Source organism: Nomascus leucogenys, chromosome 7b (assembly GCF_006542625.1).
Source record: "Nomascus leucogenys isolate Asia chromosome 7b, Asia_NLE_v1, whole genome shotgun sequence".
Lineage (NCBI taxonomy): Eukaryota > Metazoa > Chordata > Mammalia > Primates > Hylobatidae > Nomascus > Nomascus leucogenys.
This window is the reverse complement of record NC_044387.1, coordinates 75,300,026-75,317,798: the sequence shown is the minus strand read 5'-3', so window position 1 is coordinate 75,317,798 and position 17,773 is coordinate 75,300,026. Positions and strand designations below refer to the sequence as shown.

The 17,773-nt window shown below is 40.9% G+C and overlaps 1 protein-coding gene across 1 annotated transcript in view; it reads right to left on the bottom strand.

The window, feature by feature from the left end:
• The window catches only part of LOC115835874, an 82,304-nt gene extending 72,909 nt beyond the window's left edge, over positions 1-9,395 (bottom strand). The window contains exons 1-2 of the mRNA XM_030815183.1: positions 9,344-9,395; positions 8,985-9,238 (exon numbers count right to left, since the gene is read on the bottom strand). Coding sequence (XP_030671043.1) covers positions 8,985-9,238; positions 9,344-9,395 — 306 coding nt within the window. The remainder of the gene's footprint in view (positions 1-8,984; positions 9,239-9,343) is intronic.
• Positions 9,396-17,773: the final 8,378 nt, after the last annotated feature.

The window sequence follows — 17,773 nt, the reverse complement described above, 5'->3', positions numbered from 1 at the left end:
TGTAATATTTATGTTGTTTGATATGAACTAATCCTATATGAATTTGAAATATAATCAATTGATGGAAAGATCTGGTATTATGTTTAAGATACACTAAACTTTCATTACCAACAAAGGGAAAAAATTGGGCTTTAAAAGAACTAAACAAAGTAACCACTTCTCTTTTGTGATCTACTAGCAGCTTTTTTGTTCACTTGTTTCTGAGGCAGGGTCTCGCTGTGTCACCCAGGAGGGAGTGCAGTGGCACAAGCACAGCTCATTGCAGCCCCAACCTCCCAGACTCAAGCGATCCTCCCACCTCATTTCTAAAAAAATTGTTTTGTAGAGACAGGGTCTCACTATGTTGCCCCGGCTGCTCTTGAACTCCTGGGCTCAAGTGATCCTCCCACCTCAGTTTCCCAAAGTTCTGAGATTACAGGCATGAGCCACTGCACCCAACTAGCCGCAGTTTCAACTCCAAAGTTTCACTAAAACCTAACGTTACCAACGTTATACATGACCTGAACATTCATTATTAAAAGTCTACACTATTCCTTAGAGAAACCAGTGATTTCACATTTAGTTCATAGATTATAGAAACAGATACAGAAAACCAAAAGGGTAGATTGGAGTAAGAGTTACCATAGGTGATATAGCTATTCAAAAGTACCTCCTTTGTGATCAAACTGCCCTTTAAAGCACAAACTAGATAATTAATCTAGGTATGTTATGACAGGGACTTTTTAAATTAATTTCACCAAATCAAAGCAGCTTCTTACATAAACTAAAAATCACAAAGTTGATGCTATAGCTATAATAATACATATTCTCTAACAAGCTAAATAATTTGAATGGTTCTCTTGTCTAAATTGAATTTCTGCTGGGATATTCCATGCCTCAGGCCAATTTCTAGGCCTTAAATATTAAAATAAGAAAATTTAATCCATCTGTAGCAACCGAAATATTTCAAAATTAAGACTAAGATGTTTATCAGGTACAATATATGACAGCATAAGCAGTTCTCCATGGTAATAAGGTTTTCCATAAATAAAATTTTAATGGCTATGTAAGATTTTATTGCCTGACTCTCTCCTCATTTATTTAACCATTTCCTTATTGTTAAGCATTTAGGTCTTTCCTTTTGTGTGTGTGTGTGTTATAAATAAGGCTACCATATCCATCTCTGTGAACAAAAGTTCTATAATTAGCTATATTTCCTTAAGATATTCTGACATAAAGAAGGTAAATAACCAAACTACTTACCTTTTTTCTAACAATAGCACCTAACATTTTTAAAGTTTTACAATAAATCACTTACATAAACACCTCCTTGAATAATTAGCCTTTAAGGTATTGTCTTTAAGGTCTAGCCTTAGAGGTAAGGCTAGGGGGCTATTAAGGTGACTACAATAGTTAACTTATAGGTGATTTTACTTTTGTAGCAGTTAGCAGGAACATAGTTTATCTCTGAGAGATAATAAAAAATCAGATAGGCTAGCCAAGGCAGGCAGATTGCTTGAGCCCAGGAGTTAGAAACCAGCCTGGGGAAATATAGAAAGAATCTGTCTCTACAAAAAAAAAAAAAAAAAAAAAATATATATATATATATATATATATATTAGCCAGGTGTGGTGGTATACTTGTACTCCCAGCTACTCGGGTGGCTGACGTGGGAGGATCGCCTGGGAGGTAGAGGCTGCAGTGAGCTGAGATAGCACCAGTGCACTCCAGCTTGAGTGACAGAGCAAGATTCTGTCTCAAAAAAAGAAAAGAAAAGAAAAGAATCTAGCTTCTTTCCATACAGAAGCTGTCTTAGCCGTTTTCACACTGCTGTAAAGATGCTATGTGAGATTGGGTAATTTATAACCAAAGGAGGTTTAACTGACTCACAGTTCCACATGGCTGGAGAGGCCTCAAGAAACTTACAATCGTGCTGGAAGGCAAAGAGGAAGCAAGACATGTCTTACATGGTGGGAGGAGAGAGACAGAAGAGAACCGGGAAACATCAGACACTTATCAAACAACCAGATCTCGTGAGAACTCCCTCACTATCAAGAGAACAGTATGAGAGAAATCACCCAGCTGATCCAATCACCTCCCACCAGGTCCCTTCCTGGATACACGTGGGGATTATAATTCAAGATGCCATTTGGTTGGGGACACAAAGCCAAACCATATCAGAAGCTGAGCAACTGGAAGAAAAACACAAAGTGTATTTTACTTTTTAAAATTTAAATTTAACAATGAATTAATCAAAGTTGAAAAAATGTATGAGTAAAATATTATTTTACAGTACATTATCCAAATATAGAAGTTGTAGATATATTTTTATTCATTTAGGGTATTTCCTGGAAACCCTCTCTATCTCAATGAGTTGTCACTGTACTTTACATTTCAATCATTGGCATATTAGAGTGGTAATCCATATACTTAATTATGCTGACTAAAAGTAAATTATTATATGGTAACAGACAAGTAAGGAAAATATAGCAGTGGTAGCAGATTTCTCTATTCCCAGTGATCTCCAGGAATTATTTCCTTCCAATAGCAAAGGTCTCATTTTAAAACAAATTATATATTTCCTTTATCCAATGTACAATTGTCTTTGCTATTCCAAACTCATAATTAATTAAGGCAAAAATTGATTCTGCTTATTGACATATGATGTAAATATGAGGGATCAGTAGCATCCTCAAAGGAAAGATTTGCTGTTACCAAGCCCCTAGTTTTCCATAATCCTAAAATAACTGGTTTTCTTCAAGTTACTTCCTTATTTAAAAATGTTATGCAAAGGCAGTTCCAAGAGTACAAAAAAAGAGTTATAAAAGCCTAAAGAAAAAGTACCATCGCAAGACAGTGTTTTCTTCTAAAACAGTATTTTTAAAGGTAGGAGCTTTGTCTTGATGTGTGTGTGTCCCTAGTCTCTTTGACTGCACCTGATGAGCACTTAGCAAATGTTGGCTGAATGATGGTTGAATGAATAGGAAAGCACATTTTAAAACAGCTGTTCACCTTAAAGTTTCTTCATTTCATATCTCTCACTTTTCGTAAGCTCTCATGGCATACTCCAGGATTCCTTGTCTCTAATTTCTTATTAACTACCATAGAATCTTTTATTTTGAAATGTTGGAATTCCTAAAACCTACCATAAAGATTTTAGGTAAAGATTTACCAAAGATGGAAATATTTTCCACTAGGTCAGAGGTGTTGGCATAGCAGTCTTATGTAAATACATAAAAGCAGCATTAAAAGTATTTTTTAATTATTGAAATACACATTTACACATTTTTTTCTGTATCATGCAACTGCAATACCCTATAAGCTGGATGGCTTTTACAATCATAAAAGAGCAAACTCAGACATTATGTAACATGTACATGGAAGACCATAAAGATATAAGGGAAATACTGAAAGATAAATGGTCCCATAATTAATTATACATTATTTATCATGGATAATAATGATAACTTCAACACAGCTTGCCTGTTTTTAGAGCACTTGAGCTCAGAAAAATCAACAGCAACTACTTCAAAATGAGATGCAATACCCTCCAGTGAAACCCTGACAATCTCCAATTAAGCAATTCTACAAACTGCACGCAAAACAGTAACTTTTCATCAAAGGTTTCAGCGAAGGAAGAAAAATCTCACTTTGGGATTTGACACTGAGATGTTTAGTAAAAGGGATTCAAGTGCGAAATTCAAACAGGGCACAACAAACAGTTGTGTCAGTGATCGTGGGAATATTGTGGAAAGGAAGAAAAGAAAGACAAGAACAAATGGATGCCACAAAAATCAGACAAAGCTGGCTTTGTGAATGATGGATAATTCAAATGACTGCTGTAGGTTCCAGAGACAATGTAAAATCCGAGACGAAGATGTAAACTGCACTGCAAATTAGTGTCATGTATTTTTAAATGTTTCCGTGTTCAGATTCTTAAATCATATCTGCCAGTGTCTCAATAGTCCAGAAGCAAATGGAGTGGTCCATGAAATTTGCTTTCTTCAGGAAAGGCATTTGAATAAGTTGAAGACACAGTGGAAAACTCAAAAAGCAGTCAAATGGGCTGTCAGTCTTCCTTCCTTCCCTGCAGTGTACAAGAATCGGCAAGCAGTCCAAAGCCAAGTCATTAAGGTTCAAGGATACAGCAGCAGCAGAGGTCTAGCTAGACAACCCTCTCCCAAGGGTTGCACTGTGCCCTCCCTAAAGTAAGTCATTCTTTGCAAGGGATGGAGCCCTGGGGAGCTCAGCTGTACTCTGTCTCACTCCAACTGTGGAGTTGAAAGTTACTAAAGAATTCAATGAACGAATGTGCTTATATGCTGTGTTCATCAGAGTTTTAAAAAAGTAAATAGAGATAAGAAGATAACAGAAGTAATCATCTTAAAGTATTTCTCTAAGGTTTATATTTATACCAGCCATGGATTTTAAAAAGGTAAAAAATGTGTTAATTTTGGTATAAATCTGGAAATAAAAATACACCAAGAAAGTATCCTGAGTTCAGGAAATAGGTCGTATTCTGGTTTGTACTCCCAAGATCTAGCATAGTGCTCAAGAAATATTTATTGCCAAGTAAATGTGAGGCCAAAACAGTGTCTACATATTTCACATTATGTAGTTGTGTCAGAATTCCTGATGAATAAATGTGAGGCAATGAATATTACTAGAGAATAAAACTATGTACAGTTGATCAATACTGTGCCAGGCAAGGATGAATAAATCCTGGTCCCTGTTCTGAGAGTGCTTACAAGGCTATTTTACTTGACAGGGAAATGAAGGCATATACTGGCCACAGCCAACTTCTTCATTGAAGAATTTCTTTTAACTTGAAGTACACTGTCTCACGGTCAAGCAAGCTGTTCTGCTGTCCAGATCTAGAACAACTCTACCCTGGTTGAGCCCTCATATGTGGGGATCATCTTCTGGTGACCTTGCAGCATTTTCTCCTTAACCTCCACATCTGGAAGAAGCACAACCTTATTTGGGGAGGTGGGGCTGCTGGGGAGGCAGCAGGTGAGAAGGGTTTGGGGAGCAGGTGGACACAGATAGTTCAGCAATATATCTGAGTTCTTTAAGTTCCGTTCTGAGCCTGTGTGGTCATTGGGGAAGGGACTGCAAACCAGGGAAAGGGTACATCACAACCAAGACAAGATGACTTGGGTTCTGAAGCTGTCCGCATTTACCTAAGAGTCCTGTAGTCTGTGATTCTTAAACTTCAACAAACAAGAATACAGAACTGAACCTGGATTTCAGGGACCCTCAACTCACAACTCTTTGTGTCCTAAGGCTTCAAATCTAACTCATGGTCTAAAGAATATGGCCTATACCTTAAAGTTTTTGTGGAAAAACTCAAGATGAAAAGGGGAATCAGCACAGCATCTGTCTGCCTTCCTGCTGTCTTCAAACTGCAGCAGTTAAAAGCTCTTACGGACCTATATGCTAGCTGACCTCCTTCCTGTCCTCAAAGAGCCTGAACTGTATACCCCTTGTAAAGCTAGGCTAGAGTATAGCAAGAGACTACGAGTACCCTGAAAATAAGGACATACTATATTTCCCTTTGAATCCTCAAAACCTAGTAATGTGTGCTGAACTAAAATAAACCAGTCAGTACTCATCTAGCAGAACCATGCTGAGGAAGTGGTGACTGGCAGCTTGTCACCAGCTAATTACTTGGGTTTCATGTGAGTATGTTAAGTGGCTGAATTTGTGCACACGTTTTTTTGACAGACTGAGATAATACGATACAATAAGATAATGTACTGCCTTCTCAGGCACAACAGGACTACAGGTTATTGGGAAAATTATGCAGAAATAATAGGAAGTCAGACATTCAATTCCATTAGAATGTGTAAATATAGGTATAGATCCCAGCCATTATTCATTTTCTAATTTTCAGTATGCTACAAGCACTGAAACCATTCATCCTGAAATGCTTTGCACAGTACATTTCACACAACTGTCCCCAGTAATATTAGTTCTATATGTATAAATGTGGCTTTATAGCTTACAAAATAGATTCACACATATATTTTCAAAACTGCTCATTTTCTAGCCTCCTCATAGCTGAGTCCTTTATGAACATTTTTGTTACACCTTATGCCTAAAATAAACCTTCAAGATATTATATTATATCCATCACACAAGTGTGGAAAATGGACCTTCTGAGAAGTTCACACTACCAGTGAGTGTGCAACCATGATTGGAAACCAGGTTTCACTAATTGTAAAGCCAAGGTTTTTTCCAGTATACAAACTGGCCTCATAATGTGATCTTCACTTTAGCCTTATGGTATAAATATTATGAATATCATTTATTCAGTAAAGATACATTGGCAATCTTGCATACCAAGCACTGTTCTAGGCAGTGGAGACAATGCAGTGATCAAAATGGACACAACCTCTGCCCTCTTTGGAGTTCACTTTCTGGAGTATAGGTAGGAAAAGAAACAACAACAAAATATTTGTCAGCTGTCAAGTACTGTGGAGAAAACTAAAGCCAGGTAAGGGGTTAGGAAGTACCAAGAAGGCTGGGCACAGTGTCTCTCACACCTGTAATCTCAATACTTTCAGAGGCCAAGTGGGAGGATCACTTGAGCCCAGGAGGTTGAGACCAGCCTGAGCAACATAGCAAGACAAAATCTCTACCCAGAAAAAAAAAAGGAAAGAAAAGAAATAAAATCTTAAAATTAGCCAAGTATGGTGGCACACACCTGTAGTCCCAGCTACTTGGGAGACTGAGGCAGGATGATTGCTTTAGACAAGAGTTTGAGGCTGCCTTGAACTATGTTCATGCTATTGCACTCCAGCCTGGGTGACAAAGCAAGACCCTGTCTCAGTTAAAAAAATAATACCAAGAGGAATCCCATAGAATTGTAGTTATTGGATGTAAAGTGGTCAGGGGACAGTGTCTTTGATAAGATAATATTTGAATGAGTAGAGACCTGAAGGAAGTGAAGTGCTTGCCATGCACTGTCTGGGGAAAGAGTGTTCCATATGGAGGGGCAAGTATGTGCAAAATTCCCAAGACAGGGATGTGCTTGGCCTATTGGAGTCATAACTGGGAAACCAACGTGCCTGCAGTGTTGGTGAGCAAAAGGGAGAGTAGAAATAGGTAAGACCAGAAAAGAAGATGAAACTAGATCACAGTCTTGCAGATCTCTAAATGAGATAAACCACTGGGAAGTTTTTGTCCAATGAGGGATATGATTCTCCTGCATGGGTACTCTTGCAGCTGTGTGCAGAAAAAAAAACTTTCGGAGTGCAAGAGAGCAACTAGGATGACTAGATCAGAGGCTATTGATATAGATCAACTAGAGAGATGGAGGTGTGGACTAGGATGATGGTGGACATCAAGTTTGACTGCAAAGATTTTGGCTCGAGCATGGAAAGATAGGGATTCCATTTAATGAGGTGAACAAGACTTGGGAAGAATCAGATTTGGAGTAAAGATCAGGAGTTCCATTTTGAACATGTTACTTTTGAGATGCCTATGAAGATGTCAAGAAGGCAGCTGGATACCTGAGTATGGATTTTAGAGGAGGACAAGTCCATGTTGGAGGCATACGTGTAGGATTCTTCCAAGATGGTGATGTTAAATGTCATAGATGGAGAGCACTTAGAGAGGACGGAGTCAGAGAAGAGGCCTAGTACACATCAAACTTTAGCTTTTAGAGTTGAGGAGGAACCAGTTAAGGAGACTGAGAAGTAGCGGGCAAGGAGGAAGGAGGAAGACCTCATGAGACTTCAAGAAGAAAGTATTTCAAGGAAACAATGATCACTTTGGTTAAATGCCACTGGTAATCAAGGAAGAAGACAGCCAAGAATTGAAGACTGAATTTAGCAGTCATAGAACAGTGGATGGAGGTTATTGGTCCCAGATTCCCTGAAATGAGAAAACCAAGGTTCTGAGAAGTTAAATAAATTGAACAACCAAAATCACATAGCCACTTAGCCCCAGAAATGGGTCCAGAACTAAACACTGAACACAGGCCATCTGAATCTTGTTTCCTGAATCTCAGACCAGGACTTTTCTTCAATAACATGAGGTCATCCTTCTCATGGTAACTGTGATTCATTAGGGGGACTGGAACAGAACATTAAGACTTTAAACAAAAGGAATAAACTTCAGTAGTAGAATGTCAATGACAGACAATGCTCAAAGGCCCTCAAATCAAATGAAACAGGCAGACACAGCAACCAGGGAACGCCCAAGTGTCAAAACACACTTCAACATACAAAAAAGTTTACGGCCCCTCAAAAGAAATGATCTATTCATTCTATTTTGCTAGATGATTTCTACATACATAAATACCCGAGGCCTGATTACCTTCACTTGGTTTCTTTACCAAGTTGCCAGAAATGGGGTAGGGGAGGATTTTAGCACACCAAACTAATGTTTAGGCAGAACAAAGGCACAAGAAAGCCCTAAACCATTTAAGTATTAAAAACTAGTTTTAATCGTCCCTACTGCTGCCCTCAAATCCACAACCCCCACCAACCTAAGAGGCGCTATGATTGCAAGAGTCGACCCTGTTGCAAACCTCCGCTGGACGGGTTTGCAGACTAGGAAGTGAAGATTTCCAGTGGGAGGAAGAGCGAAGAAGAGGCGGCAGACAAGCTAGCAAAGGGAAGGTGCAGAATAGGAAAGTTACCAGGACAGGGCAGGGAGTTCCTCACGTCCACAGCAGGCCTTGCTTCCCTGGCCGGAGCCCAGGGGAGGGAGACGGAGGAAGGCAGCCACTTTTCCAGTGAGAAGTTGAGCAAGGAGTTGGCAGCCGGCCCTCTCTACCTCTGGAGAGAAGGAAAAAGCTAAGCTGGTTCGCGTAGCAGAGAAGCGCCCACTTCCAGAGTCCCAGTGGCACCTCTTGGAGTTCAGTGTCTGCCTCCAGGGCTGCAACTGACTCCTCGCGCCTCCCTTGCCGCCTTTCCTCCCTGGAAAGAGGAGGTGAAAAGGGTCCCAGGGCTCGGGTGGGCATGACTGCGAGGCGCAGGCCGCCAGGGGATTACCTGATACCTCCGCGTCTCCCCAGAAGGCGCGGCGCCGCCCTCCAGCCCCACCCGGCCACTCCGCGGTCCCCGGGCTCTGGTGTCTGTCCAATCTCCGGGACTCGACGCCCGAGGCGGCCGTCCGGGAGACCCGGAGCGCGAGACCCGGAGCACGAGCCTCACGCTCAACGTTGGGCGCTGCTCAAGGCCGCCCGAGGAGCAGAGACACCTACTGGCGGAGCGCTCCTGCGGCGGCTCGGCTGGGCTGGGCTGGGCTGGGGGCCGGAGCCCAGGAAACACTGCCCCGCACACCCCCTACCGGCGGGCTCCATCTGCGCCCCAGCCGAGTCCCGGACCCGCGTCTTGGCAGGCTCACCTACCTTGAGGTTCCCAGCTCCTGTTATCCTGTGCGCAGGTGATTTCAGCAACCATCACCGCAAAACCTAGTCGGAGGGAGGCTGGCTCACAGCCTCTCCACTTTTTTGGAGTTTGTGCTAAATAATTTAAAGACCCTCCCCATCCTTTTCCAAATTCTGGCCTTTGAGAAGGGAAAATCCAAAAAAGATGAGGATATAGGAGCCCTTAAGTGCTCTCCCCAGAAGCCAGGGAATTGTATTTCTGTTTCTCCAGGGCCCTGAAGAACCTGGCTTTCTTGTAATTACAAATACCTTTCACTGAAAAGTGGCTTCTTTCCTCCTGCTCCCTGCCCTGTGACAGTCAGTCCCTCCCTGTTCTGTCCTGGTAACTTTCCTGCTCTGAGTCTTGTTCCTGTGCTAGCTTATCTATCTCTTTTGCTTCTTTTATCCCGCTCTTCCGCCTTTTGGAAATCTTCACTTCCTACTCTGCAAAACCATCGAAGCAAGGCCTGCTGCGGACACGAGGACCACTGCAAATATTTTTTTCCCAGGTTCCGAGAGGGATGCAAAAGACGCAGGAGCTGACAGTCTAGTTAATTTTTAGCTGACGAAGAAAGTCTCTCTCTCCCTCCCTCTCTCTCTTTAACACCTACTATTTGAGTAGTTTTGTTTCCATCAGCACTCTTGTCCTGCCTTCTAGTCCTTTCATCCTGACTCTCTTCCTAGATTGAACTTAGGGAGGCAGGAGTTTAAATTAGAAGCAGTAAAATTGTATAATAAAAGGAAGAAAACAAACCAGGCCTTGCTTCTTAACAGGATGACTAATACAGTTTATGGATTATCTGGGTAGTTACATGACTAATATTAACCGTTAACATTTATTGAGTTCTTACTGCTGACCAGAAACTGTTTTAAGAGCTTTTTCATAATAATAATAAAATCAGCTCTTATGCAATGTTTTAAATGTTTACATTTATTAACACATTAGACAAAACAACCCTATAAGATGGGTAATAATATTATCCCCTTTTTACAATTGAGAAAATTGAGACAAAGAAGCAGGTACATTTCCTAAGGTCACACAGCCAGAAGTAAGTTATAAAGCTGCAATTTAAGCCCCGACAGCCTGGCTCCAATGCCCCTATTCTTAATACTCTTAGTTATCATGTTATACTGCCTAAATAAAACAAACAAACAAAAAACACTATGATCCCAGGTCTCATTTAATTTTCACAACAAAGCTACAGGTAGTCGCCTCCTTTTATGAAAAAAGGAAACAGGCACAGAGAAGCTAATAGTCCAGGAACACAGAGCTACTAACGTGTACAGGCAAGATTAGAACAGTGAGTCTGATCCTTAACTAACCATGGGAGGGAGATACTTTTTTCCTACATTCAACCATACAGAGGGAGAAGGAATTGCCTAGAAAGTGTGTGATGCTTTCATAACCTTCAATTAGTGAGCCCAGCTGGGCTTGGTGGCTCTTGCCTATAATCTCAGCACTTGGGAAGTCCAAGGATTGCTTGAGGCCAGGAGTTTGAAACCAACTAGGCAACTACCAGGACAACATTGTGAGACCCTATCTCTGCAAAACTAAAAAATTTAAAAAGTTAGCTGGGCATGGTGATGCATGCCTGTAGTCCCAGCTACATGGAGGCTGAGGTGGGAGGATTGCTTGAGAACAGGAGTTTAAAGCTGCAGTGAGCTTTAATTGTGCCACAGCACAGCAGCCTGGGTGGCAGAGGGAGAGCTCATCTCTTAAACAATAACAAAAACAAAAACAGCCCGTTGTGTGATGGTTAAACAAATCCAGCCCCTTGAGTAAATTGAAGGATGCAAAGTATTGATCCTGGGTGTGTCTGTGAGGGTGTTGCCAAAGGAGATTAACATTTGAGTCAGTGGAATGGGCGAGGCAGACCTACCCCAATGTAGGTGGGCACCATCCAATCAGCTGCCAGTGCAGCTAGGATAAAAGCAGGCAGAGGAACGTGGAAGGAATAGACTGGCTGAGTCTTCTGGCCTTCATATTTCTCCCATACTGGATGCTTCCTGCCCTAGAACATCAGACTCCAAGTTCTTCAGCTTTTGGACTCTTGGACTTATACCAGTGGTTTGCCAGGGGCTGTCAGGCCTTTGGCCACAGACTGAAGGCTGCACTTTCGGCTTCTCTACTTTTGAGGTTTTGGGACTCAGACTGACTTCCTTGCTCCTCAGCTTGCAGATGGCCTATTGTGGGACTTCACCTTGTGATTACTGAGTCAATTCTCCTTAATAAAGTCCCTTTCATATATACATCATATATACATCTGTCTTATTAGTCCTGTCCCTCTAGAGAACCCTGAATGATCCACCTGGGCTTCAGGCTGAGTCCCTGAGAATCAAGGCCTGACATTGGGCTGAACTGTCTGTTTAAGCAGCTCCTTCCTTCCTGCACTCCACTAGCAACGCCAAGAGCATAAAGAGCCCTTCGCCAAACTCAGGGCCAGACTAAGGTCCAGCTGTATTACCTACAGCTGAAACAACTGTTCCCTTAGAAGGCCAGGGCATAAAAAAGCCTCCACACAGTGGGGCACATGGTGCGCTCTCATCCCTTCTGTGACCAGGTCTCCTGGACGCTTTGGGAAGGGACAACTAGGGGCACCAGTATCACCAAGTAACCTTTGCCCTTTTAGAGGAAATAATGTTGCTTTCTCAGGGGAACAACAGTAATTGAAGAAGAGGCACAGAGGGTAACTTAGGGCCACGACCACATGAACAACCGGAGTTACCAGAGTTTATGACATTCATTTCTGTCTCCCTGCTGAGGTGAGGCCTTTCTCACCTGATAGAATGAGTTTTTCAAGGGATTTTGAGGCTGATCAAGGTAAAAAACATGATCATGAAGTGGGAGTAGCACACAATGAGCTCTATTTTGGAAGCACTTTAACAGGTTTGCGTGGTGAGGGGGAGTCCCACACAGCGTGGACCCATCCAGAGCTCTGGCAGCATGGAGGCCACCACCCAGAAGGGAAGGAGGATAAAGGAAACCCTGAAGAAGAGGAATCAGAGAGGGGACTTCTGTATTTAGGCAACGTCCCTCAACACACTGCAAAATCTCAGGATCAGATACCCTCAAAGGGCAGCTGCTGAGTGGGGTCTTTTTAGCTGCAAAGTTTACTTATCTATGTCTAGCAGAACTTGGGTGCAGTTGCTCAGGGTATACAGAGCAGGCAGTTTCTAAATAGCTAAAAATCTGTTTATTCAGGCTGTGTTTAAAACATTAAGATATATAAACATTTGACTTGTTGACAACCTGCCATTAAAACAAAAATCAACAACCTTACCAACCTTGGCAACACAGTGAGATCCCATCTTTACCATTTTTTTTTAATTAGCTGGGCATGGTGGCGTGTGCCTGTAGTCCCAGCTACTCAAAAGGCTGAGACTGGACAATCACTAGAGCCCAGGAGTTGGAGATTACAGTGAGCTATGATTGCACCACTGCACTCCAGGCTGGGTGACAGGGCAAAAGCCCCCACCCCCACCCATCCCTTAAAATAATAATAATAAATTGGAAAAAATACAAAATAAATCAACAGCTTAGAAGTCAATATACAGAGGCCATTTGGGGGTCATTTATTATACCCTAACTGCTAGGTTGGAAGTACCTCCAAACACACAGAGAATCCCAAATTCTGAATTTCAGATTTTGACCTGAGGACCCATTTCAAATGCTGTTGATTGACACTAAGAAAAATATCTACTTCACCACCCCTTCAGTTCAGAAACACAGAAACCTAACATATGGATAAGAACTTACACACATACAAAAAGAATGGGTGAGGGATATTTAATCTACAAGAATCTACGTGGCAATTTGAGTGCACAGGTGTATCCACCCAAGTGGCTGTTGCTGTCTAGTAATAACTTCACCAGCAGGTGGCTCTATTACACTAACCATTAGAGAGGACTGGGCTTCCAACAAAGTGCCTTAAAATACAGTTCTTTTCTTGTCTTTTTTTTTTTTTTTTTTTTTTTTTTTTTTTTTCTGAAACAAAGTTGAGACAGGGTTTCACTCTATCACCCAGGCTCTGAAAAGCAATGCAGTGATTCAAACACAGCTCACTGCAGCCCGGACCTATTGGGCTCAAGGAATCCTCCTGTCTCAGCCTCCCATGTAGCTGGGACCACAGGCACACACTGCCACACCCATCTAATTTCCTTACTTTTTGTAGTCTCATTTTGTTGCCCAGGCTGGTCTTGAACTCCTGGGTTTAAGCGATCCTCCCACCTCAGCCTCCCAAAGTACTGGGATTACAGGTGTGAGCCACAGCACCCAGCTAAAATAGAGTACTATATTTCTCAGTTATTTGAATTTTGGTTTGAATTAGTCCTAATAAACCCTATGTATTCATCAAAATCTGTAATGACATATGCAACATAAAAATCCATTCACAGTGAAATCCAACAGATTCCTCCAAGCATCTCAGGAAATTCAGCACAGCTAGATTATATCACAGAATGTACTAATGAACAAAATCTATTTACTAGACAGCCTACCCATTTCTGGCACAACAGAACATGAAATGGGTAAAATGACTACCACTCATTCTGTATTATCTGACATATCTAACAGCAAAGGTTTCATATGTATGTATATGTATATATAATGTGTATACATATATCTGTGTATATATATATGAAACATTGTTTATAATTCTTTCATTTGAAAGCATTCCAAGACACAGATAAACAGCTAAATCACATCCAAGCGGTGTCATTTGGAGATGTGAAAGTCTTTGGCTTTTGTGTAGGCACAGGGCCATGAGGTAGAGTCAGAGCCATTCTTCCCCTCTCTGCCTGTTCTGCCAGCTCTTAAATTTAGTCCAAATTCTGTCCTCAGGTTGTTTTCTCCTTGGAAACTCACTTCACCTTCCATCAACTCACCACTAGTTCTCATTCCCAAAGCTCTGTCATCTCCAGCATTCTGACGCCATCTCCTCTTACAGGTCTCACTCCCATCCAAACTTAAAATGTTGGAAATTGGACTCATCATTTTCTCTCTTCAGCAAACCAGTTCCTCTTCTCATTTTCCTATTCATGTTAGTGTTCTCCCATATTTACTGTTTCTCAGAGTTATTATCTGTGAAACTTTTACTGTTTCTCAGAGTTATTATCTGTGAAACTTTTACCCCTCTCCTACGTGTTCATTCAGTCTTTCCCTAAGTCCTTTCTATTCTATTTCTGTAAAGCGATTGGATTTCTTGAACACCTACTTCTGTAATGTGTTAAGGCACTGGGGCTTGGGGCCAGTCTACTTTTTATTCTTTGGGCAGCATCGATGCCATATTCATCAATAAAGCAATATGCATCAGTAAACTGGATTATCCACAATCTATTTTGTTTTTGTTTTGTTTTTATTTTCATAGATTTAGGGGTTACCAGTGCAGTTTTGTTACACAGATATGTTGTGTAGTGGTGAAGTCTGGGCTTTTAGTGTAACCATCACCTGAATGACGTACATGTACTCAATAGGTAATTTCTCATCCCTGACCCCTCTCGACCCTCCCACCCTTTGGAGTCTCCAGTGTCTATTAATCCACTCTGTATGTGCATGTGTGCAGATTTTTAGCTCCCACTTATAACTGAGAACATGCTGTATTTGTCTTTTTGTTTTTGAATTACCAAAATCTAATTTTAAACTTCAATAGAAAAAAACTGATACAGTTGGTTTTTAAATTCTTTTTGCAACAAGAAATGATTACGGCATAACTTCAGTATTAAATACTCTAACAAAGAGGAAGTATACAAGATTTGAGATTGTCTAATGGAAATAAGGCCTTCTTAGGTAAAGCAGGTATAGTTACTCTCCTGTGTAGGGCAGTGGTTCTCCTATTTTACTGTGTATAATAATCATCTGGGGAAGTTTGTTAATGAAATGAAGATTCTTGGGGTCCACTCCGAGATACTCTTCTTTGGTAGATCTGGAAAGGGGCTGAGGAAGCTAACATTTTAAACAAAGTGAAACAGAGTAATCTAAGGAGCATTTTAAGAAACAGTCGCTTAGAAGAAATTCCAAGTACTCAAAATAGAAATACAACATTGTCTTTACATCATTAAATGGCTTTATACAACTGCTCTTAGTTACCTAATTTGTATTTGATCCCGTAATTCTCTTCTAATAGCTGACTGTTTTGTAAAATTCTCTCTTTAGATTCTGATGTTTTCAGTTTCCGGGTTTTTCTCAAGTTTAAATTTCAGTCTTGGTAGAAGTAATACCTTAGGCGAGCTCAGTCTTTCCTACCTTACTTCATATGAGTTTACCAGATCCTGTCCTTGGGAGAGCAGGAAGTAGAGAGGGATTCCTGAATGGAGAAAGAAGGGACCACAACAAACCTAAGTAGGTTGGGTGCTGGGGCCAGGCTGGGATGCACTGGTGCATTTCCTGACAGTAGCCAGAGGCTGTGGCAGCCTGAGGCCCAGTTGCAAATTCTAGTTGAGAAATGGAGTGCAGTGGGTGACACAAGGTCCTGCAATAGTGTCCCAAATGTAGGTCATGACCACTTGCTGACTTGGAGCACAGCTGAGTGAGCTGAGCTAAAGCATGGGACCAAGACAAACAAACCTAAGTAAAGGGTCAGGTGAAGGTTACCTTGCATTCTCTATGACACACTCTAGCCCTAGTTCTGCATATTCTAGAGAATATGCACAACACAACGCTAGAAACTCCCTCATTTCCCCATCTTCTAGGATTTGATTGATCTTTGTTAAAGTTGTACTGTTTGGTTAGGGCAGCCCACCTGTTCCAGTCAAGCAGGAGTGGTTCAGAGGCCTATGTGGAGCCTTCTCTCCTTATATTTTATAGAGCAAATCAGGAGAAACAGTGACTAACGGCTCTACGCGATTCTTCCTAGTGTTGTGATAGTCTAGAACTTGCCCACTCTATTTTATGTTTATCATTCAAACTTGGAGTTGTTTTAAAATGTGACACAATTTTGCTTTAGTTTTCCAAAAATTAAATACATATAAAGTTTCCTTCAGTCAACAAATCACGGTGAATGTCTCGCTCCTCTCCTGATCCACCCAAATGGAGTCAGGAGGATCACCGTGGTCCCTCCCCGGTACTCTCCATCAGCCCTGTCACTGACCCACACTGTGAGATCTGATTGCCTTGCTACAGATTTTTGCTCTGAAACAGATGGTTTTGAAATTGGTGTATTTCCTTTTCTTGATTGATTTTGTTATCTGCTTAATGGTCGTGTTCTCTGCCTCAAACTGCGTTTTAGTATTTTATGTTAGTGTTTTAGTAATATTTAGTAATTAGTAATATTTTAGTAAAACATATTTTATTCACTCAACAAATATTTGTTGGGTGCATTGATCAAGTGCCACAGATAATAACAGATTAAAAATCCTTGCCTTCATGAGGCTTACATAAAATTTACTTTAAGGTATTATTATATGATTATGAAGGTATTTAATTAAGGTATTATTATATAATAATAATTGTATAATAATTAAAATACCTTTTATGTCGGCCTCATGAAGGCAAAGTTTTGAAATTTTATGGGATGCGCTACCTCAATCCAATTTATAAGCTATAACTAACAAGTTATATTGGCCTTTTGTTTTTTTTGGAGAAGCTTAAAAACAAGGCTGAGAAGTTTATATTGAATTGGATAGGAAATGGGAATTCCTCAGAGGATTTTGATGAGGAGAATGGCATAACTTGCAAGCTCAATAATAATGTGTAGATGGTCATTGTGGTATTTTCTGGCTAACTTGCGCAGTGTGCCTCTGTTAGTATGCTTCTAATTCTATTACTTACCTACACTTGTCAAATCTCTGACAGCTCTAAATAAAAAAATATGTGTCTGTTGGCTTTAAATCATTCATCCTCCAGATGTATTGGGGCCTGCAGGTGGCAATAGTGAGCCAGCCATGAGCTTTGTAACTAGCCTCACCAGAAACCCAGCAAATGTCACCTTAACCTAGAGTGCTGCCCCACCACCATATCTAAGACAGCACCTCCTCTAGTCTCTCATTTCCTTAATCCTTCTTCATTTTTGTTCACAGCCTGTGTCACCAACTGACATTATATAATATTTTGTTTATATCCTCTTTCTCTCCACTAGAATGCAGACTTATCAGCAGGGACTTTGGTTCGTTGTACAGAACAGGGCCTGGCAAATAGCATATGACCAATATATATTTACTAAGTGAATGACCACTTTGATCTGAGCATCCAGCAGAGGAACACCGTGGGACAGTGTGCAGTTACCCGGCAGCCAAATTTTGTGGTGCATATTTGATTCAGCATTATTTTAGATATTATCCTAGATAAATTCTATAAAGTTTCTCGGTCAGAGCTAGAAATGGCTTAACATATCAGGTTAATATGAGGAGGGGTATGGGGCCTTCGATAGCCATAATTAGATGATGTAGTATTAAATATCAATAAAGTACTAATGAGGA